Source organism: Cyrtonyx montezumae, unplaced genomic scaffold, assembly GCF_038088225.1.
Source record: "Cyrtonyx montezumae isolate F1298 unplaced genomic scaffold, pur_monq_1.0 scaffold_2, whole genome shotgun sequence".
Classification (NCBI taxonomy): Eukaryota; Metazoa; Chordata; class Aves; order Galliformes; family Odontophoridae; genus Cyrtonyx; species Cyrtonyx montezumae.
In genome coordinates this window covers 10,388,501-10,412,423 of record NW_027071936.1, presented here as the reverse complement: position 1 = coordinate 10,412,423, position 23,923 = coordinate 10,388,501, and the positions used below count along the sequence as shown (strand labels likewise).

General features: G+C 36.2%; 1 protein-coding gene across 1 annotated transcript in view; it reads right to left on the bottom strand.

Moving 5' to 3' along the window:
- Positions 1-23,923, bottom strand: part of HHIP (hedgehog interacting protein) — a 71,967-nt gene that overhangs the window by 41,681 nt on the left and 6,363 nt on the right. The window contains exons 2-4 of the mRNA XM_065736381.1: positions 23,141-23,336; positions 16,232-16,388; positions 15,224-15,425 (exon numbers count right to left, since the gene is read on the bottom strand). Of these exons, the coding sequence (XP_065592453.1) occupies positions 15,224-15,425; positions 16,232-16,388; positions 23,141-23,336 (555 nt within the window). The remainder of the gene's footprint in view (positions 1-15,223; positions 15,426-16,231; positions 16,389-23,140; positions 23,337-23,923) is intronic.

The window sequence follows — 23,923 nt, the reverse complement described above, 5'->3', positions numbered from 1 at the left end:
GAACACATTTGGACGTAGTATCTCTTTAAGAGCAAGTACTGTTGTTTCATATGTGCCTTTGGAGCTGCTTATCTGAATTTCATCTGTCTTACTGTACATCATGTCCAATATATTACAATTTACAACAGTCCCCAGAAGTATTTATTGATAATTTTTTGTTGATAGCCTTGGAAATTCTATTGTTGATAGCCTTGGAAATGCATACTATTGCATCTAGCCCTGATACAAAACAAAATTTAAAGGTGAACTGGATAGCAGAAGTGGGTTTCCAAGTCACTTAGCTTTGTAACTTAGACAGTTTCTCATAAAAGGCAGTTTCGAGAGGTCTCAGTTTTATTCCCCACAGAGGAGTAACATACATCGTTACTAGGGTATGTCTGGAGAGGGAATCTGAAGTGCACTTTAAAGGTGTTTGATAGCAGTATAGACTATGACCCTTAGCAGTGCTAGGAATGCACTGTTTTTTTGACATATGGCCTTCATGAAGTCTACATAGCTGCTGTCATTTCTATTGACAGTTGAATAGTAAATAATAATAGTAGAAAAGCTAAAAGCTAATCTTTCATTAAGCAGCATTGCGTGGAAATTGCCAAAGCAGCAGAATTAAACAGGCAAGTGATTATATTGCTCGTGTCATTTGTTTTATGTGTGACATTTCCATTTGTTCAGCTTTTCATTAGTGAAAAATGAGAATAGAAAGACAATAGTTCTTTACCTGTTTCTAGTAGATCTTACTTTTTTTCCCTATCTGTTCTCTAAAGTACTTCAGACTCTCTTTAAATTACTGCTTAATATCTGGTTTTTTACAGTTTGATAGCTACCCCCAGTTGTCATGTAATGTTTCTTAAACATTTTTTTCAAGAGAGGATACGTTTAGTCAAGAACTCAGTGTTTAAAGACTCTTCTTGAGGTATGTTTTACTGTTTTTAGTGTACCGTTTCATTACCTAGGCTTATAACATTTCCCTACACTTGTCACCAATGTACTCTGAACCTGTGCCACCAGAAATTTCTGCCACTTATTTAATCTTCAGAGAAGCATTAAATGTTTTCCTGGAAATATAATCTTAGATTATGCATTTTTAGTTTAGTTTCAAGTTATCTATTTCTTCTATCTGTTTTTCATCTAATTTGACAGTGTTCCAATGCTGGAGGTCCATCTGAATGCTTTGGTGTAGAGCTTTCCTCCCTGAGTGCATTCTGAGTTGTAACACGTTTTTATTTTATGTCTAGCAATCTTTAATGCTACTTTTCTCAGAAACATTGCATAGGAACTTCTAAAAATCTCAACCATTTTATTCTTCGTTACCTTACTAATTGTCAGAATTCTGTTTGCAGCAGCAAGTTAACATGCAAGGTGCTTTTCTGACCTAACTTTACAATTCACTTAGTTTTTCTCACCTAGGGTTTTTTTCTTGGTTCTCACTTCTTTGTAGTTTATACGATGATCTTTGGAGACCTAATATGGTCAGCCCTACATATTATAGTTAATCTTGTGCAAATAGATAGTACAACTTTATCTTAACTGTCCCAAATTTCATTTCCTTTAGTGCACTTTTTTTAGGGTAGTTTATTCTGGTGCTTTCCAGCACTTTTCTTTCTCTCTTTTTTTTTTTTCCCCCCCCTCATACTACAGGTGGAGAAACAGAAAATGTTAAACATGAACTAGAAGGTGTGTCTTTCCTAGTCACTCCTACACATGAAAATCAAGCTGTATCTTTTGCTTTTGTACTCTGCTAGTCTAGTTGACTAGCCCCTGCCAAAGATCATCACCTAGGTGAGGGAAGTTCTTCTATCTCAGTTATTCTTTTTTTTTTTTCCATTTGTTCTTAAAATTTCCTCTCAAACATCAGAATGTTGTTCTACCACAAATGTTTATGGGGAACTCCTACTTAGTTTGCCAGTGAAACAATGGCAGGATATAACCCTTACTCTGGTGTTCAGAATTTATATTCCGTTCTATTAGTGTCGCTTGAGTTGGATTTCCATTTTATTATGGGATTATTATTTTTAGGGGGCCTGAACATTCCCTTGTACCTTGCTATATTTCTCACCTTCTTGATTCCTAATTGTTCCAGTATATACATGCTTTCTCCGAGTCTAATAAGGTACTCTTAAACAACTTCCATGCTGCTTCTACGGATTTTAATTTCCTAACTTTCCCCTTCAGGCTATTTCTAACTTCCTCAATATAAAAATCTTCCTTTTTTGAAAAGTACTGTAATATTATTACCTCATGGTAGGATCCCACGGGAGGATGTTGAAGTTAATTATATTATACTCATTTTTATTTAGTGGCCCAACCATGTTAACTTCCTGAGCAACTCATATATTTTATTCAAGGCCTGCATCAGGGATGGGTTCTCCCTTTCGGTGTTGCAGAATTTTTATAACAAATGATTGTCTTTGGTGTCTACACTTGATTCCAGTATTATACTGAGAAGGCTTAAAAATATGTGCCTACAATATACATGCAATAGTCACCCCAAAATATTTGCTTATTCAATACACTTATAAGAGTGCATAAAGTCAAAAGGGCTTAATTGTCAGTGAAACTATATGTAGTTTTGTCAGTTCAGAATTCGCTCTGTGTGCGTGAATCAGTAGGTCAGTTACCCATCTAATTCTGGGTGCTGAAATTCACGTCTGTGCAGCAAGAATGGTTACAGTTTTAAATATTCACAGTATATTTAAATAGGCACATATGAATTAGGCTCTCAAACCGTGGATGAATCACTAAGTCCATTGAAAAAGCAGTTGGTTTGTTACATGGTTTATTTTTTCCAGTGTAAACCTGAAACCCAAACTGCAAATGAATGATATCACGATATGAAATAAATAGAAATCGAGACCCAGTACAACTGACAGTATATTACAGCATCCAACAATGCATCTCAAGTAATCAGTTCTTGTTAGGCTAAGATTCAACTATAAACAAGCCTTGTTAATGAACTATATGTTAATTTTAAAAAGCAGATTGAAATATGGTTTGTCTTTGAACTAGATCCTCTGCTTCTCTGAACTTGTAAACATGACTTTGAAAGAATGTACACTGTTTTCCTGATTAGAAGTTCCTTTTTTTCTCCATTACTCATTTATTTCAATCCCGATTTTAAAATCTCACTCACTAGAAAAGCATTCGCTGTAACTAAAGTTGAAACAAATACAGATGTGTATTCTCATCCAGCAGAGTGCAAAATAACTATTACTATCACGTGTTACACAAACACTAATATTTATCTGTACTAGGCTACATTTTGTTGTTGTTTAAGAGCAATCACATTTTGCTTTAAAACTTTTACCAAGACAGAGATGTTTACTTCATTAATTTTATATTTGTGGCTCATGTTTCCAGAGAAACCTATAAGTAATTTCTGAAATAGTGTGTCTTACTGACGTAAACACAGTTAACTTAAATTTTCACAGTCTGCAGGATTGTTTCACTTGTATAAAGCAGTGAAAGTATTCTACTCTTTCCACTTTTCTAGTACTATAAGAACCAAGAAAGCAGGAATTTGTTTAGCTCATTGGCTCCATTTATCCTGAGCCAAGACCATGATCTTGGAAACCCTTTAACTTGGCTGAATCCAGTACAAAGTTCTTTTGTAAAAGCCAGTGTAATTAGAACAACACAGTGTATGTTCTGTTTCAAAATTAAGAAGATAAAGTTTCAAACCACTAGGACTGAATCACAGAGTATCACAGATTGTGTTAAACGCAAACTCGGATACCACTCATTTGTGATCAAATGAAGAGTGGTGTAGTTGTGAACGACGTTAAGAAAGCACTATTCTACTTATTTTGCAAATGAGCAGGACAATTAACAGAGAAAACAAGGAAACATAATGGAAGAAGTTCTGTACAGCCCAGCCTTAGTAGCTTCTCTAAATGCTGCAGTGTGATACTATTATATAAGCAATACCCTTTGCGGTTCACTTTATCACTGTTTGCTGTTATGCATGCATTTGCTAAACAATTAGTACGCGATTAGAGACAGTTTTGGAACCTTGTGTTTCTTTTTGGTACTTTTTTTTTGCCTCAAACCTTCCCTTTATTAAGTATCTAATTGATTCACGATAGAATCACAATCTAATGTTCTCTTTATTTTGTATGAAAACATCTATAATTGAAATTTTGCTAGCATCTAAGAAAACTGAAGTCAAATTCAGTACTAAGGATTCCAGTTAATTGTTTCATTTCACCCCCTGAGTTGTTCACCGATTGTTAAAGGTTCTTATTTGTTCTACTGAACAAAGGTAGGAATTCTCAAATCATATGAAAGGTAATTTTTTATCTTTTAATAGTGCTCGTGCTGATAGTAGAGGAGTAGTTTCTTTCATGGTTTTTTTTTTTTTTTGAGCTATTCGTATAAAGTGATTAGAAACTAGTTAGTATATAGCTAATTAAGTCCATTTCCTTTAGGCATTTGCCTCTGTTTTTCGCTTACAATTACTGTTCTTGCAAGTTGAAATATTTACGCAGGCAGTAAATACAATACATCTAAATTTTAGACGAAATAGTCTTATTGAATTACCTTTAACTATTCTCCTTTTTTTCTTTCAACTGTGCAATGTGCTATCAAAATGTCTACAGAATTTAAAAAGAGAATAAATCATTAGAAGAAATGCAAAATATGGCAAGTAGTGAACTACTGGCTCTGTATACTACAACAAACCCACAGTTTTGGCTGTCTCTGTTTCAAGAAATTACTGCTGAATTTACTGATTGCGTGGTTTTTGGTTTTTTTTTTTTTTTTTTTAACTTTCCAAAATATAGGGGCTTAACCATTTTATTCTGTGGCCTTCCAAGCCCCACTGACCTTTTAGGAAACAAGGACACTGGCTGTGGTTTTGCTTTAGCCTGTGAGGGGCAGTCTAGTGGAGGGGGTGGAAACTGGCAGACACTACTTTTTATGAGGCTGTTTCCTAACACTTGCTACCTTTGGATTTATCTGTTGCTTTAAACTTTTGAAATAACATTTGGAACTGTATGTGGCAGGGCTTTATAGTGATTCAATGACCTACAAGCAACTGTAGGGGTGAACTTGTGTGCCTTGTTAACTGTTATTTCTCTTACTGATTTATTTACACATGCGCACACATGCTTTTTAGATGACACAACTGGCTTCTTGCTCTTTCCCTCAAGAAGTCACTGTCCTGTCATAGCCTGTAAGACAGTTATAGGGGAGGGAATTATTTGTAATGTAAGCTGCCAACGTTTTGCATTTCCTTTCTTTTCATCTGAAATTCCAGTTGGCTGGACCTTAAAGCATTCAAGATTTTGCTGCATTCATTAGTATACCTTAAACAGTGACTTGATAAGCAGACTCAATAGTGCTTAGTTACATCTTCTGCGAGGCTCCTATGATGTGTACAATACTATTTGTGTTCATAATTAACAATTAAGCATTTGAATTGTTAAGGGAAGGCATGCATTTTCTTTATGGAAGAACTTGAAATGATTAAGTTAAAGGTGCTAACTTCCTTCTAACGTGTCTCCTCATAAAAGCTGATCACAGTCCCAAGAATAATACGGGTACTACAAGCTGAAGGAAGTATTACTTTCCTTATGTGGTTTGATATTTAAAAAAAGATAAGTCTATTCTCTTTCGCTCTATCAATGTGACTCAGGTCCATTCATCTGTTAGCACTTCTGGTACTTTCTCTGAGCTGTTACAGTAATTGAGAGTCTATCTGATTGACACTTCTAAAAACATTGTGAATTTCAAGTACAAAACCCTTTCGTGAATTACTCCCTCTTTCACATTTTCTCGGGGCATTCAGTTAACATAAAAGTAATGATTATTACATAAATTAAAGTTGTTGCAATTCAGCTGTGGGGATTGAGATTCAGTGCCAGTGAGATAGATCAAGATTTTAAAAAATATCTGCTGTAAATTGAAAACAAGTGGTTGAAAGTCTCTCTCCCACAGATTGTATATTCCATTTTCCAAACTAAGAAAAAATATTACTTTATTGAGATTTATGGAGTAATTTCTTTTAGAATTCCAGCAATATGAGAATCCACAGTGACCAAAAATAAGTGTCAGCTACGAAGTGGTTTCATCTTTTGGAGGGTTTTTTCCTCAGTAATGGGGGAAAAAGTAGTTCTGATAGTTTTTCTAAGACAAGAATTATATACAAACTACTAAATTAGGGACAGATCATTTTGTCCAATTTTAACTGGGAAGGGGATAAAATGTGTTGAAAAATGAGATAATATAGCAGTGATCCATCGGAGGAAGTGTTCCTCCCTCAATTCAACTTGCTGATCCTTGCTAAAGAATAGGAATTAAAAGCTTGTGAGAAAATGTGCGTAAGAGGTTATACAAGAAAACTGTTCTGTTTGGGGAAGTAATGTAGGCATAGAAGTTGGGCAGTATTAACTATAAAAGTGCGTGTGTGTTTTGGTTTTTTTTTTGAGCCCTGAATCTCTTTTAAGACAAATAAATTACCTGTTTTCTGTGTGGCACGGTACTTGGGATATAATGCCAGAAGGAGTCATACAGCAATGATGGACACGAAGGTACAAAACTCCCAAGGACAGCGGGTACTGTTTTTGTGATCTTTTGTGTTCCCTGGACCGTGTGTTCACTGAAATATTCTAGGACCCTGTTACAGAATTTGGGGTGTCCAAGAGCTTAAAGGGATGATGAATCACAGAGCCTTAGTGGACTGTTAAGCTTCCTCCCATTAAAGAAAAACATGTGGTTGAAGCTGTGTTGGCTAAAAACCATGGAATTTTCTGCGTAACGTTATTCCTTCTTTGCCATTTTGTGTTGGATATCACGATCTGCCTGTTATATTTCAGCAAATGCAATAATTTAATTTTAATTAGATAATTACCATGTTTTTCATTGGTTTTGATCACTTCTAAATTCAGCTTTCGGTTTTAACAAAAGCAGTTTCAGAAGATGATGGATTTTTACATGTATAAAACCGCTAAATGTTCAGAAAGGATTTGTACACATAACAAAATTAAAGTAGGGATTATCTAGCACTGTGTGTGGGATACAGCTATAATCTATACACAGCATGGAAAAGAAACTGGCACTCTCAATTGCACTACACACATCTCAGTAATAACAGGGTATGAGGCATACAATTTCATGGAACACACACAATGAGAATTATTCTTTCCAAACAGCAAATTGTTTTGGAATAAGTTAGGTTAATTGGCACCATGGGATTCCTCTCAGGGAAACACAGAACATTAAAATCTACACATGTGCACGTGAAATGATAAAGTATTATCTTCGTTCCCCCTCTCAGCTCCTCAAATCTAAGACATACTACCCAAAATCAACAGAAATGACTGTTTTGTTGATTCAAATTTCAGTTAGAATGAACTGGCAGTTCTTCATCTGGTCAGCTTACAACCTGAGAGTCACTGCACTGTTCTACAATTGCTAGCTTGACTATGGTTATCTAGTTCAGTCTCTCACACAAAAATAGATGTCTGCCGTGCATTTGGCACATGCTTTTCAGAATTTTAAGACTCCTTATTTGCTATGCAGGCAACGTGGTTGTAAGGTGAGAAGATACAGCCATTTTCAAAGGACTGTTTTGCAGCCTTCAGGATTATAACCAAAATCTGCAAGCAGTTAATGGGAAATCCAGGCAAATTATACTGTTGTTATATAGTCCTCAGTTAAAATGCTGATTGTATTTTACAGTTGCTGAATGCAGCTCAAATATGTGAAGTTATCATAAATATTATCAGCTTCTCAAAAATCATAATTATAAAAAAGCTTTAAAGAAAAAGGTTTTCATTCTAATGGAAAAGATTGGATTATCATGCCAGATGTTGTGTTGTGCTGTGTGTATTAGATCTATTTAATGTTTAAGGTCATCACATGCAAAGAATGTTGGTTTTGGTTTATCTTAAGATGTTGCATACTTTCAAATTTGACCATGTGCACAGTTTTACCATTATTTATTTCCTAGTTCTGTGCCTAAACTATGGCAACACATTTAAAACCAATTAATTGGGATTCCTACTGGGCAGGTCACGGATGAAATGTGGCCACAGAAATTATCTGTTCTGCTTCATGTAGGACTGCATCCCTTCTCACCTCCCGAATGAGTGAGAACTCTCTAATTTCCTAAGACCCCCCCTGACTTCACGTGTAAGTCCTGTGCTGAAGAACAGCCTTCACTTTCCAACATGCAGTCTCCCTGTGGAGAGCTAAAGTGTATACTGGTTGTCATGTCATTTTTTGCCCAGTATCAGAAGAAAAGCAGCAACATACACAATATGACATTTCAGCTTCTCATTAAGGACGTTCCAGAATTTCACCTTTCATTGCTCTGAAAGAGGAGTTCCAAAAAATCAAAACATACCTCAGAGCTGATCATTTTTATATGTCAATAATATTATGTCCCTTGCGATTCTGCCTGGGCCTTCTCATGTACCTTAAGCAGACTTGCCATTTAATTATTCTTTGCTAAGAGTACAGGAAAGAGGCCGCAAGTAGTATTTGCACTTAGCATAGGTGGAGCTGTAGAATGAAGTGAAAACTGAATCTTGTACTGATGATAACAGGATATATGTTGTATTTATATTCTATATCCAAACACAATTATTTTAAAGAACTATCTGTGTTCTATATAACTTTTTTTTTTGTAAGCAGATGTTAGCTTGATGTAGTAGAAGAAAGTGTTTGCTTTCTAGAGTTTTCATATAGACAAATTCTTTGAGCAACTCAGAGTTGCAGGCCCACTAGCTTGAAGAGGGAAGAAATTTAGCTAAGATCTCACAATCCTCATTCCAGTCCTAGACCCTTTCCTTTCCATGCATCAAAATAATCCAATTTGAGACTAACTGATCACAGATTTAGTAGCCGTTATAAATTTGGCTCTCCAGGGAGCTGATGTCAGAAGGTAACTGTCATTACTGCTTACTGGAGCAGAGCCCAGCTTGTTCTGTGCTATCAAGGCAAAGATGAGGGTGAAGAAAAGTTCATTAATTTCATCTTCCACAGAAGAATTCAGAAGAAAATAAATTCACTGAAACCACTGGGTTTACAAGGGATAATCAGTATGAATTGTGTATCTCTTGTCAAGAACATAAATATTCTTAGCACTGGTGGAAAATGTGTGAGTTAAATGAGATCTGTGAATCAAGATAATGACTAAAATGTACATCTTAGGGTTAGAGAAGAAGACAAGTTTGTAGGAGATTTTAGTGATGGCAAAATTGAGAGTAGATTTCAGTAAACAACCTAATCAGTTTTGTTCCACTCACGTGCTATAATTTAAGATTTTATCACTGTTTTTTGTAGTTTTCTGTAGCAGCACTCCTCACAGCAGAGGCTCTACAACCCATTATAGGCTCCATGAAACGTGTTGTGTCCATGCTGGAGGTAGTGGTATATTATTCTGTGTTTTGATTTGAATTTTATACTGAATGATCTGATTCATATGTAATTATGCAATTAAAAGTTATGCTGCAGTGCAAACACAGTTCAAGGCACAGTAAAAGTTTCACTACTAATACTGCATTCTTGCAAAAAGCTGCCGATGATGACAAGGTACTCATTTCAGCCTGTGAAGCTTTGGAATGACTGACTGGTAGCATCATAGATAGACCATCAGGTATTAAATATACGCTACTTTCAAAGCTGTATACTGACTGTGAAAATTGTTATGGGTGGAAACTGGGTTTACTGCATATGTTCCACATCACTTCATTGCATCACCTTGAAAACCTTTTCCTGTAGTCCCACTCATAGATGATTCCTGTCTGAATCATTCGATCACCCATGAATAAGACTTTGTAGGACTGCAAGTACTTGTGATCTGATATAAAAACCAAACAACATAGACTAAGGAATATACTTAACTTATTTCCAAAGACTACTACTCAAAAACTTAGCGTGCATACACTTAAAATAATGGTTGTTGATATATAAATATCTCTTTAGCATAAGCAGAATTGAATGTTAAAATATTTACAAGGAATTATATAGCAATATATAATCGAAAACTTTGAGAATTAAAATTAAAACAACATGAAGCTAGTTTTACTGATTCATCTGAAAGTAAGATGAAATAAAAGGTTAATGCAGCTTAGGAGTTAGGGTAAATCTCTCAAAACTCAAGTGTTTGTGACAAGGAAAACTGTAGTCTGAGTAAAGAAGGTGGTGAGTGAAGTCAAGGAATCAAGTGTTCTTAGCAGTGATCTTCAATGCTTTTTCGCTATATTTTCTGTCCTTTTAACACTTCCCTTCCTTCTCCTGCCATGCCCTTGCCTTCCTGAAAGGCCTTGCCCTTTATCATAGTTTATCCATTAAGTTCTACTTTTCAAAAGAAAGAAGGTCCTGACAGGACTTGTTTAAGTTTTTACCCCATCTTGCAAGCGTTTCTACTCTAGGCACTGTGTGAAGCAATGTGGCAAAGTCCAACAGATTGCAGCTATTCTTGCTAGCTACGCAATCTGTGAAACCATAGATGAATGCTGGAGCAACTCAACAGCTACTGTCACAGGCAATAGAAGTAACAATGAACTTAAGGTTACTTAAGGGTCAGAAATGACAAACAACTGAAAATGGAGCCCAACTACAATTCCTTTCTTTGAGATCTAATTCAGTCAGTGGGTTTATAAATAAGGTAGTTGATAACAGGGACTGCATCCTACCATTGGTGGTCGTGAGATGTCAGTTTGGCTCCTGTGCATAGTTTGGAGGGTTTCCATTTTAAAAGAATATTGGAATGTGGAATGACTGTAGAGAAGGGTCACAGAAATGCTTTAATGACTGGAGGAAGTTCTCTACAGTTACAGCTCTGGAGCTACTTTGCTTTTCAGAAAGTATTTTGATAGGTGATTGTAGCATGCAACTCCTAACAGAATAGGTAGGGTCTTCCTTCTTTGTTGCCTAATCACACTTGGATGCTATTTGAACAATGTAATTTAGACAACAGATTGAGATACATGAGGGCTGTGTTTTGGTGGTAACTGGTTATAAAGTCTCCTTGAACACCAGTGACATCAGAGTACTACCATAATTAGTTCAACAGCTTCTCACTGAAGCTTTACACCTCACTTCTGTTTGGTAATAGTTAAAAATAGAAAGAAAACAACAACAGTGACAGACCAGAAGAAAAAAAACAAGTAATAATGTTTTCATATTAAAATTGTCTTTACTACATAATTTTGAAAGAACATCCGCAGTATATTGCTCTATAACAACTGCCTTCACCACAGAGAAATGGAGAAGTAAACTCAACAGACCAAGGAAGCAGACTTTTAGGGGTGGGCTCTCATTCTTGTAAATGCTCATTCTATTTTTCTACATATATGCCACATACTCAAGCTAGCCTGTAATGTCAGAAACACATGATGGAATCAGAGAGTATTTTCCAGGATATATATTGTAAGTTGTTTTAGCCCTGATGCATGCTTTAGATTCAAGTTACAGCTGTGTGTCCTACTTATGTTCTTACTCAAATTTGGGGTAGGACTGAGGTAAAAAGCTTCCTTTTCACCACATTCTTGAGACAGGGAAAAAAAGGTGAAGGGTGACAGGAGGGATTTGGTTAAGTGTCCAGTCCATCTATGTATACTGCACTGAGGGCTGCATATGCAAATTAGCAATGTCTTGATTAAGATCCATCTGTCTTCCAACGACTATGTTGAAAATCAGCAGGAATGTCTTTTGTATTTTCTGTGTTCTTAAGAAGTATTACCAACTAGGAGCTGTGCAGGGAGAAACTGTTTAAGCTATTCAGATGTTTGGGTTTTTTTTTGTTTTGTTTTTAATTGGGAATCCTGCATCTGATTTCCATTGAGGAGGGGTACACGGGAAGCTCAAGCTACGATCATCCAGACATCTCTCTCTCTCTCTCTCTCTCTCTCTCTCTCTCGTGAAATACACCTACACGTTTGTGTGAATTCTGAGATATTGGCAGCATATAAAACTACCACTTCGTCTGTTTCATTTGAACTCCATAAGATTGAATCACCTGCCCAGACCCCAGTGGCTACAATCATCATTAAAAGCCAGCGAAACAGTAAGACATGCATCAGGTTGTACCACTCTTCTTACATAATTTCCATTTATATCCACAGACTGTGTCACAGAGGTGATTGTTAAGAAGCACCTCCAGATAATCCTATCTGTGTGTTTAGTTTAGGAACACCAGTGAAGACCTTGGAGCTCACTGGCAGCAACATTAGGGGCCCCAAATGAATTTCATCCATGCAGGGACCATTAGTTCACTAGCAGAACAAAATATCATCTTTTTATGATAGTATAATGGCTGAATTCTATACAAGGAAGTCAGTTCTATTTTATGTTGCATGTCTGGTTTACCCCCCCCCTTTCTTCCCCTCATGGGTGGGACATGACACCTCCTTATCTGACTGCCAGAGCTGTGATGAGGGAAATGATGTTAATGAGGTCAGAACTAAAGTCCAAGTTTATTTTATGAAAGATATGTTTTATTTTTGTTTCTTGTTTGTATCTGTCAGAATGTAGTTTTAAGAATATTCTTTAGAAAATCATTATGCAACAGATTTGCTGCTCTGTGATAATGTGACAGTTTATCACTCCTAAATTTCCTCTTTAAATAAGGAAAAAAAAGATAAAGTCAACCATCACTATTTGACTCTATCAACACAAAGAATACTGTGATAGCTGCCCAAAACATTTTAGGGATATCAATATATATTACATTTCGTTTACATGTTACAACACATATCTATATAGGTTTGAAAAGGTTTTTTTTCAATATTCTAAGTAGAATTAAGTGTTTGTTAATGTTGTTAATATTATTATGTAATTTAACAAAATGAAAAGGAGCTGCTCTTTTTAGTGTAGGTTATAGAAGAGAAAAAAATATACTTAAAGTCCTTATTCAATATTTTAATGGAAAAAGTAATTTGCCCTTTCTTGCTACCACACCTTCAAACTTGGAAAGAATTGAACAGTTTTTTTAATTTCAGTGGAAAGTCTCTATGTTAATTCAGGAATAACATTGTGTGGAGGAACTGACGTGATGCTTGTGTTTTCATTTATGCAGATTCATAGATGTTTAGAGAATTAAAGAAATTTGCCAAGGTAACATGGTGCATAACATTTCATTGGAAAATTTGGGCCTTAGTTTGATCAGGGTCAATTGAAACTTCATTGATTTAAATTTATTTTTTCACTTGCAGTACTATATAAAAGAATAAGGCATGTTGATCAAAATGCATACGTACAGCTTTATCTGGTAGAAGCATGCCTTGATGAGGCTCAGGGGATGCGTTCTGTGGTTCTCACACCTTGCATCTGAAAGCAGTGTTTTACATAATACCTTTTAAATTCCTGGTTTCACTGCCTGATAGAGAACTGTCAGTCCACATAGTATTCTCCATTACTGATTTTTAGTTTTAAAGTGTATAAAGTGCAAATGAAGTCAAATTGCCTTCAAGTATTTTATTTTGATGGAACCATTGTTACTTTTGTCATAGTGGTCTTGTATCCTTGTAGGTAAGGAACAATGCACAATGATCATAGGAATCGAATGCAGAAGATAAACACAAAAATGCTGAGAATACTTGTTTTAAAACTATCATTTGTGTTATGTGCTCTTTGTTTTATTCTATTTATTTACTATTTTTAATTCATCACATTCTTTTCCTTTCCTCTTTCTATTTAAGAGGTGGTATTTTGCTTCCAGGTACATTCCCTTTCTCCTTATCTGAAAGTAGTAAAGCCTCTGTTCTTGCCAGCCTACATGAAACATTGCAGAACAATTATTCTTAAGCACTGGACTCTTATCTCAGGGAACTGAATTAGATTTTCAAGCTTAGAGAAGATCACGTTATATACACAGATTAGCTCTAGAGTATTATATGATGGTTAGGGTAGTAAAGAGACTAAAAAGATCAGTTTATTCATTTAAAACAGCAGAAGAAGTTAAGTTTTATTCTGAGGGTAGTTGCTGAGTCTTATCACCTTGGCTATAGCCTATTCAAAAGCACAGAAAATCAGTTTTCTATTTAGTCTTGTCTCTGAGTTCCAGCTGTAAAAGTTTCCTCCACGAAAGCTTATTTGGGACTGAAAACATTTCTATAGAAAGTCTATGTCAGTTTTTCAAAACATAAACTATCAGAATTTTCAGATAAGAAATACAAATCAGCTTTAGACTGATTTTTTTCAAGCAGATCCTTGAAGTGTCTGTTTTGTTATCTCGAACATAATGCCTTACTGATACAGGCATAAAGGGAAGAGTTCAAGAAATCTCCTTCATATAAATATTCTTTTCCATAAAAATGTCATATATTTATCTGTTTCAGCATAAAACAGAAACATTGAGATTTTTCTTAAATTAAACTCCTTAAACCTTATAGCTGGAACGCAAAAAGTCTAGTTAGCACATGCTTTGCATTTTAAATACTCTGAATATTGTTCAGCATAATTTGCTTTATATATCTGGGTTTTACTTGTGTTACCACTCTGAAATGTAGCAAGAAATCAACAGGGAACCATATTTGTTAAATGTCACTCAATGGACTTACAAGTTTACTAGTAGAAGTTATCCCACACCTAGATGTGATTTCTTACCTCCACGCACCAGTGTATTGCCATCACTGCCCATCCACCATTCACTCCCTTGACTTCAAACGCCCGGAGCACTTTTCTCATTAAGCAGTATGAAAGCTGTCTCACCAATCCACTCTCACACTTGAATTTAGCGAGTGAGTGACTCCTATGTGCATCTCAAATACAACAGGGAGCCTCGTGTCAGGGGCATCCTGTGCCACTCTGAGGCTGAGCCAAGCGGCCACGCGCACCTTGCCCTCTCCCAGCGTACCACACACTCCCCAGCCCTCTCCTGTCTCCAGCTCCTGGGGCATTGCAGAGCACCCGCAGGTCACACGATGTTCCAGGTCAAACTTGTTCCCACTGGAATCACAGCCAAACCCAGTGGGAATGAGCCCAGAGGATGAAATACAAAGATAACGCTATGTGGTGCTGATATTATAGTTTCTTCTGAATTTGAAATGAGGAAAAAATGGAGGGAAAATGAAAAATGTGAAGACCGTTCTAAGAAGCTATCTTGTCCCTTCATGAACTAAGGAAGAGTATTCCTTTCTTTGCCATATAGAACTGCAGTAACTGTTGCCATTACTCTTCTTTTTATAATGTAAATTCAATTTTTTACTCAAAAAATGTTTCTTCCCCTTTTCCTTAGATATAGGCTAATATAGAAACAGATAAAAGTAAAAATTCCAACCTTTATTCCACTTTGAACAAGCTTGTGTATATCCAAAAAAGGTTCCTTGATCATGTCTCCTTCAGGACTGAAAATCTTCACATATCCTTCTTTCTCAAGAATGAAGAGGCGATGAGATCCATCCCCACAATGTACTGCTCCAACAGGTTGCCTTAGTCCACTCATGACTTCCTGAATACAGAAGCAGTTGTGCTTGTGTTTTCTAAACAAAACAAACAAAAAGTTAAAAAATAGTGAGAAATGTCTTCTTTCTCATAACCATGAGTCAATAATTTCTTTTACAGAAAAATTATTTTATCTTTTGTGATATTACAAATGCAGCTATGCAATCTAGCATAAATTATGTCCTTGAGTGTATGCAGGCAGACGATACTGAAAATCAACTTGAACTTCACTTGAGAAAAATTTCTTTTGTATAAAAGGAAGAGCAAATCAAATTATCTTAGATCTGAAATGTAGAGTAATAGGTGAAATTTAGTTTAAAAAAAAAGAGAAAAATAATTTATTAATAGAAAAAGAAATCTACTGTACACAGTAAATTCCGGCAATTCTATGATTTTCTAAATCGGTTTTGAAAGTCCATTAGTGACTTACAGACAGCTTATTTACAATTTAATTGAATAATTTTTGCAAATGGAGGGAAAAAAGTTAAAAAACATAATTCAAGGATTTTAATAATAAACTTCTGTAGTTGCTCAGTAATGTTCAATTCACATAGTATTGACATCTTAGAATGGTGTATCATCCATAATGTGGATCCTAACCAAGATCCACGGATTGGATCAAGTCAACATTCTAACACCTATTAGCAACTTACATAGAAAATGTTACTGAAATATTGAAGCTGGTGTAACTTTCTCTTCAGTGTACAACAGCTACGGCAAAAGAAAGTACCATCTGGAAAACACAGCTGCTGAGCATAAGCACAGACTGAGCTGGTTCACTGTGAAAACCACAGGCTTTGCCATTTTATTTTTTTCAGATTAAACAGCATTTATCTTTATGAACCTGCTGATCTCTTCCTCTTTGTCATATTCCTCCATGTGGTCCAGGGAGTTAGAAGCTGGCCCTCGTACTTGTTTTCTTGGAAAATCTGGAAAGCATACACCACCATCTTTTCTTGCATAGTAAAAGCAAAAGTCATCAGCTGTAGTTTGGAGAAAACCTTAAAAATGCAAAAGAGCATACAAATATTTAGTGTGTTGTCATGTCTGCAGTTTTGAGCTGTCAAACTAATCTTTAAATAGATTACATATTGAGTGGAAAAAGAAGTCATTTTAAACTAAGTGCTATCTGCATAAAAGGACTGTTCTGAATAAATAAAAACTATTACCTTTTATAGTTTATTCATTTGTATTTGTATTAAACTTTATTTTCAGTGTGCTTAACAATTCAAAATGAGACTACCGTCACTTGTAAGAAAGTGAATGGGCAAAGGTCAGAGTTAAAGCTGTCATATTTTTCTTGATTTCATATCTATTAATGAAGTATAGTACCTGTTTTAAAACAGCTTGAGAAGCTTTAATTTTTTTCTTGCTTTTAGTTTTGTATTGGATCCCTTTTTTATTGCTTTAGCAAAAAACAGTATCTTTCATTACTCTCTGTCCAAAAAATTAATGAAAACTCTTCAGTTTGAATGTAACTCTTCAGTTGGAACGTGGAGGGGGAAAAAAAAAAGGCTTGTTGTAGTTAACCTTTGGTAGACTTTGGCAAAAGATGTGAAATGAAGGCAGTGGAATGTTGGCACAAAAAAAAAAAATCAGTCAGAGAGGTGAATAACTGGTGTCTCAGAAGGCAAGGAATACCTGCACCTTGTTGGCAGGCAACTGGTCTCTGGTGGACTCTTGTTGTGATAGCAGGTAAATGCAATGTCTCATTGAAAAAGGGGATGTATCTCATGTTGCATTGGAGCCAGCTTTAAGCTGACCTGGATGAAGGGGGATTTTTAGGCTTTAGGTTGAAATAGAAGGGAGTTTGAAGACAGGGGAAACAAGACGTTGGTAAAATTAGAGCCTTTAAGGAAATCCCCTAGCACTGCTGATTCTGCAGTATGTCTAATTACAGTATACATACCTATCTCTGTCCACAAGCCTATACGTAGTCATTTCTATTCAGTTTTTAATTGTTAGTATTGAATCAAAGATAGAATTTGGCTAGTTAGAAGTTTAGAGCTTTACTAATATAGGCATTAACGTAATATGTCTTAAGTCACCTTTATTACTTTTCGCTTTATTAGCGTACTGTGTTAGGATGTACAATGAGCAAGCATATAACTGATGGGATACACAGAATTAGCACTTCATTGGAATTAGATCATGCATGGATTAATCATGCATGGATTTACCACTTGTGAATAATGCAGTAATCCATAGATCTAGGCCATAAAACCTCTGGCTTATAGCTTACAATAAGAGCTGATCAGGGACAGCTGTGTTTATTTGGAAAATGCCATTTTCTGAAAAGTGATATTTTTTTTCAGGAATATTATCAACTGGGACAAAATTTTAGTTCAAATTACGTTTCTGGTCCAAAGTGAAACTTCTTGAATGAAAAAGAGAAACAGACAGCAAACTTCATACCAGTGTACTCTTATGTCTTGTAATTAGGGTGCTTCATTAGGAAGAGGAATATTCAGGTCAGTGCCCCTCATCTGTCAGGCAGGAGTTTGACCCTAAGTCTCCCATTTCCCAAGTAAATGTCCTAACAACTGCTTTATTAGCTATCCTGGGGTGGTCTCTCTGTGGCTTTCTTCATGGAAAATTTCGAAAGAGTTCAATTTCTTCCTTATGTGGAATAGGAAAATTTTTTAGATCCCAGAATTTTTGTGGAGTGGAAAGCCTTTCCCACCCAACTATACTTCTTTTCATATGCATCTTCCTTGAAAAATGTTGGACAAATAACATGACAAAGCCTGCCTTTGGTTTCTATAAAATAGTATCTGGGAACACATGGTAGTGTGTTGTGGTATAAAAGTTTAATTACCATGATTTGGAGCTTCAGTAAAAATCATCTGTGAGGAGCTGGTTTTAATTTATAGTAGTTATTTGAAGAAAATGTGAGATACAAATTCAAGTGGAACAACTGAAGAGGAACACTGATATAATCGCAGACTAGTATTTCAAGGCTTTGTAGATAGAATGCTGAAATCAAAGGTAATCTAAAATCTTGGAGTTACTTGACTTAAGAATACACCATTTTATATTTAATAATTTCTTTCTCTAGGCACAGTAGATCACTACAGAAGATGCAACAGAAAATTAGAGGTGTACAGTTTCCAAGAATTTCTAGCATTTTCTAAGTATGCCACCTACTATTATTATAAATAAACTACTCTTGGCTTGAATTTTATCTGTAGTCAGAATAACCAAGAGCATATTTTGATCGTGTTTTCTACTCAGTAAATGTTCATTTCAAATAACAATCTCATGCAGACTCACTTAACTAATGCCTTAGGCAATATCTCTTCTTACATGCAAGACTAATCTCTTTTCCTTATGAAACATTTTATCGTGCACTTAGGTACGTCTTGCACTGCAGTTGCCTTCCGCAACCTTCTGTTTTGAGAAAAGATAAGGCTTACATTCCAGTCTTTAGAATTGTTCTTCACAAGTGAGTTTTGAATTAAACTATGAAATTTAGTCAGTGAATTGCTGAATTGTTGCACTGCTGACAGGAATGTGACCTCTGTAAGTACAGTTTCACCTGTGCGTTAGGGATAGTTTTGTTCTGTAAGGAAGCAGTAACTTGCAAAAAAACATCTGTTTCTGCGTTCTGTATGCTAGATTCACCATACAAACTGCTTCAGCAATTCACCGTACAAACCACTTCAGTGAAGAAAATGAAAAAAAAAATAATAATTCCACTTTCCTGCCTGCTTATAGCACAATAAAGGAATCATTAAGTGGCTTAGAATGAAAAATCTTTAGCTGAGATAGCTGTTTTGTTCAGTGCTTGTACAATGTCCAGAAGAATGGTCCACAAGTGCCCCTAAGCACTGGTAATCTTCCGGGGAGAAGAAAAAGATAATTTTGCTCACTCGGAGTTTATCCGAAAACAGCTCTGTCACCGTCTGCCATGGGAACTATGCCTAATAAGAACTGTGACGTTTAGTCCTGTGTGAATTTCTGCACAGCACACTGAATTGAATATCATCTCCACTTTTTTGCACAGACTTCACTGGCTTGGAGAATGTATGAAAATAGCAGGCTCACCTGCTTTATTCCTACTGCACTGCCGACCTTGAGCATACAGTTCAGTATTGTGTAAAAGAAGTGTTTTGCCTGTTTTTCTCTTCCCACTGATCTGCATTTCTGACAGCTAGATGAGAAATTTTTCACATCTTTTCTCTCTTCTCATCTCTCAGTGTAAGCTAAACCGAAGAGGTGATTCCAGACTGATTTGTCCAAAACATACTAGGTGCTGTAGTGGCTCTCATCACTTCCTACTGGTTTTCAAGTGACTAGTGGCCTTCTTGTCATGCTGCCGTGCTGCATGTACCTTCATGAAGGCAGTGTCAGGGCTAATCCTCCTGCTTGTTCTTATTAGCAAGTAGCATCACTACTATTTTTCTCCAGGATAACTATGTGCACAATAGATGTAAGTAGACCACACTAGTACTTCTGGAAGCATTGTTTCAGTTGTAGAATTTCTCAGAAGTTGTCTGCTTTATTTTTTGGGCTAGGACGCCCCTGTTTGGAGTAATAAAGAAAAAAAAAAGAATAAAATACTGTCTTCCATCTGTTCTGGCAATGCCTGTGCTCAGATCTAGGCCTGGATCTGGATTCACACGGTCATCTGGAATCTATTTCTTCAAATGGAAATGAGGCAGTACATGTAGTTCAAAATGTGTCCGGTGTCTTTGGTTGACAGAACCCTCTGTGGCCGAGGCACAGATTTGTTCTTTAGAATATGTCACCTCTACAGGCATGAATAAAGTTTGTCCTCATGCCGAGAGGGAGAATTGGCCATGCTTTTCTTTTACATAGCTGTATTAATAATAAATACTAGACGCTATTCTCTTATGACCTTGGAAAACTTAAAATTCCTGTTGTTTGAAGAGACTCATTAACTGCAGCTTCCCAATCAGTAATCACTTAAACTGAAATTCACAGTCATGATCAGATGAGAAATAATGAGAAAAGTCAATGAGGATGAAGCAGGGAAGAGCCATACTCAGATTTTGTGAAACACTGCACCCTCTTGCAGTAAAGCATCCATAACATACTAACAGCTTCCTGTTATTCTGCTCGAATAAATAAGTGGGTCCACTTATTCTGTGGATATTCAAAACTTCTGAAGAAGTCAATGGAAATCCTGATACAGTCATAACGGGTGGCTACCTTGAAACCAATCAACCAATGATATACTGCAATTTTCATCTTTGCAAATAGAAAAATAACAATAAATGCATTTCTGGAGCCAAGTCATCAAAAAACTGATGTGCAGTTTCTTAGTCTTCCTGGTTAATTTGTACTGTTAACATTTCAGTTCTAGAAAAGATGCTTGTTATCTTGAATCGCTAATAACATTTCTAATTTGTGCAGCACTTAATGGCTAAAATTACTTTTGTAGTCAGCACTTTCCTTACAGTCCTTTGTATTGGTGTTCAGGAACAATTAGCACTCCTTAATGGAGGAAAAGTAATTATTTGACTTTTTAACAAATGTACAGTGAATCACTGGCAGAGACTTCCAGTCTAGGGGCCTGTTAATTTCCAACTCTGTGTTTAATCCTCCAGGCTAAACTGAAAACATAACTTCCATATTTCTTTTTCCTTTTGCAATAAATATTATGGGCAGATGGATCTCACAAGCAAAACAAAAGACCTAATTAGCCGCCTTTTTAATTATTCACATTTTCTAATGTACATTAAACTATATTAAAACCCTATAGGCAGTCTTCTCAAAAAGAGGGGCATGAATGTTAGTGCCTTCATCAAATACTGGCGTAGGCATCTACAAGCATGTGGACCAAGCAGACCACCAAATGAACCCTGCTTCTGAATGCAACAGCCTTTTTTTTTCTTTTTCAGTACTACCCACTTTCAGAAGAAGTATATAGAATGATTATTAGTGTCTGATTGATGTAGGAAAAATCCTATTTTAACTGATGCTAAAGTATGTAAGCTCTTTCCCTGCAAAGCGCAGTGCTCTGTCCAGTGCTAAAGTTATGCTTTCATCTGGTTATCTTTCAAGGCAAGCTGGGTGGTCACAAAAAGCACTTGACATCTCGATGCACTTCAGCAGTTTTACATATACACAAACTTTGTAGAAAAATAAATTTGTCATTCGTCACCACATATGTTGATCTGAGGAGTGAGTTCCTGTGGCTATAGCTCCTGTGCTGCTCAGCCCTTTCTCTTTCTCTCTCCCTCTCTCCATCTCCTCCTTTTTCCTCCCTTTTCCCCCTTTCGCTTTTCCCAATTTAAAAAAAGTTGTTTCCTCAGAAACACAGAATTTTACTATACGACCGTACAGGACTTTCTCTGCTGAATGTGCTCATCGTTTGCATTAGTTACAACTCATGTAAAAAAAAAAAAGTCTTTGTGCTGACTTCTCACATGGGCTAAACATTTAAAATATCTAATCTATTATCGCTGTTCAGCAGGCAGTCTTGGCAACTGTGATCTATTCTGCTTCGCTCTGGGGAATGTGATAAAGAGCAAGAAACAGCTGGTTTAAGAAAGCCTTAGAAACATCTCTTAGTTTATAAAGACAATAATAATATTTTCATACTTGAATGGGTTGAGATACATGTTAAACCACAGTAAAGGGGAAAAAGTAAGTCAATTCAAAATATTTTCTCAAGCCAATAGGAGAACATTGCAAAAAATGCCTGCACTCTTGGGATTTCATAGAAAACAAGTACACACTGTACACATACAATTAAAAAACCCTCATCCAAATCTCATCCACTTAAACTATCCCCTTTACTCAAATGTTTATGTTGTATTACAAAGTTATGTTCATATACCAAAAATTACTGTTTGTAAATTCATTTTTCTTATTCTTATTAACTGTGCTTTCCAGTCTGTGTTACTAGTCAAAAATCTTAACCAGTTTAATTATTTTCTCCTGTGTGACATTATTTACAAGCACTGTTTGGAAAAAGAAAAAAGCATAGTTTAAAAATGACAGCCTTAAACGTATAAATAATTTACTAACGTGAATACCAAAGATCTTATTTAATATAGTAGTGCATGGCAGCACTATTTCTGAAAGACCATCTTCAGTGGTTAGTTTGTTGATTTATTTACAAGTGATAGCACACGTTTGGTGACTGCCTTAGACAATACCGGTCACACTCTGCTATCGGTTTTGTCAAGCTGACTTTACTGGCTGCAGTGAGGAAGTGTTAGGTTAGTTCAGAATTTGGTTGTTAACAGCGTGTTGGAATTGATTCAAAGATCACAGAAGTCTATCAAATAGCTCCCTTTGATTTCAAGGGGCTTTAAACTGTGGAAAAAAACCACAAGTTTCTAGGGCAACAAACCCAGAAAAAATACTTCACTCCTCAGCTTATAGTCTCTGCAGCTTGCAGTGCCGGCACTCTACTTCTGGTATTAGAAAGCTGTCTGTCATTCAGAATAGCCTTCCGGATGGCCGACTAATTGTTTACGTGATTTGAGTGAACATACTAATATGCAAAAATGGTAATAGCTTCAGGTGCCTGTGATAACAAATAGCCCTGTGTTTCATGGAGTGTTTAGGAGGAGGGTGGCAAAAAGAAAGCTCAAAAATATTCACCTCTCTAGGAAAATATCACCGTGGAGGCCCTGAGATGTTCTGTCTTTGGACAAAATCTCCTGGGTATCAGAGGTGATTCTACCTGGTTAAGAGTTGGATCTATGACTACTCAGACAATATCAACATTTCAAAGCAGACATCCTTTAGTTCCATATTTTGTTATAGGTTTTACCTGGTAAGTGACCTCTGCAAGTATAATAGAATTCTTTACAATAGTCTTTGCACAAGTAGGGAAGATTTAGTTCTCTTTCAGAAGTTTCCCCTTTCTCAGGTGAGTGGAAAAGATTCTGGGCATGAGGTGAGCAGTGTGCGCATTTGATTTCCTCCAGTAGCTTCGCACATTCTGTGTTGTTCGTGACAGAAAGTATCTGCAAGCCACAAACCAAAGACAAATAAACACATGACCTATTTTCCCATCTTATACAAAAAGATTCTATGATCTCATGTCATAAATTAAGCTAATGGAACCAATACAGTCTACAATAAATGCGTCATGTTTCATGTCAGTTTTCCAGAAGAATCGAGTGCAAAAATTATGACAGTGAAATGTGCAATATGCCATTAGTACAGTGATATTTCAAGTGTTTGCTTCTCTTTCCCCAATAATAGTAGTGAAATTATTTTATGGAGTCATGCTTGGAAACATCACACAGGCAATCTCTGATCTACAGTGATCAAGTGATCTTCATTGATACAAGGACCTACAGCAGCAGGCCTTCTGCTCCCTTATGAGAAATGCTTAAAAACACAGCTTGAAAGGTGACCCATTGAGGTATTTAGAGAGTACAAGCTAACATTCTACCACCAAACACATCAGGGAAACCACATATAGGTATTTGTTAAGTCGTCGTATCTTGAGCTGTACCGCAGTCTGGCTACTGCAGTGCTCACTGAGTAATCAGGCAGGTGCCTGGGATTATTCATTTTTTAAATGCTGCTCTCCACTTTGCACTCT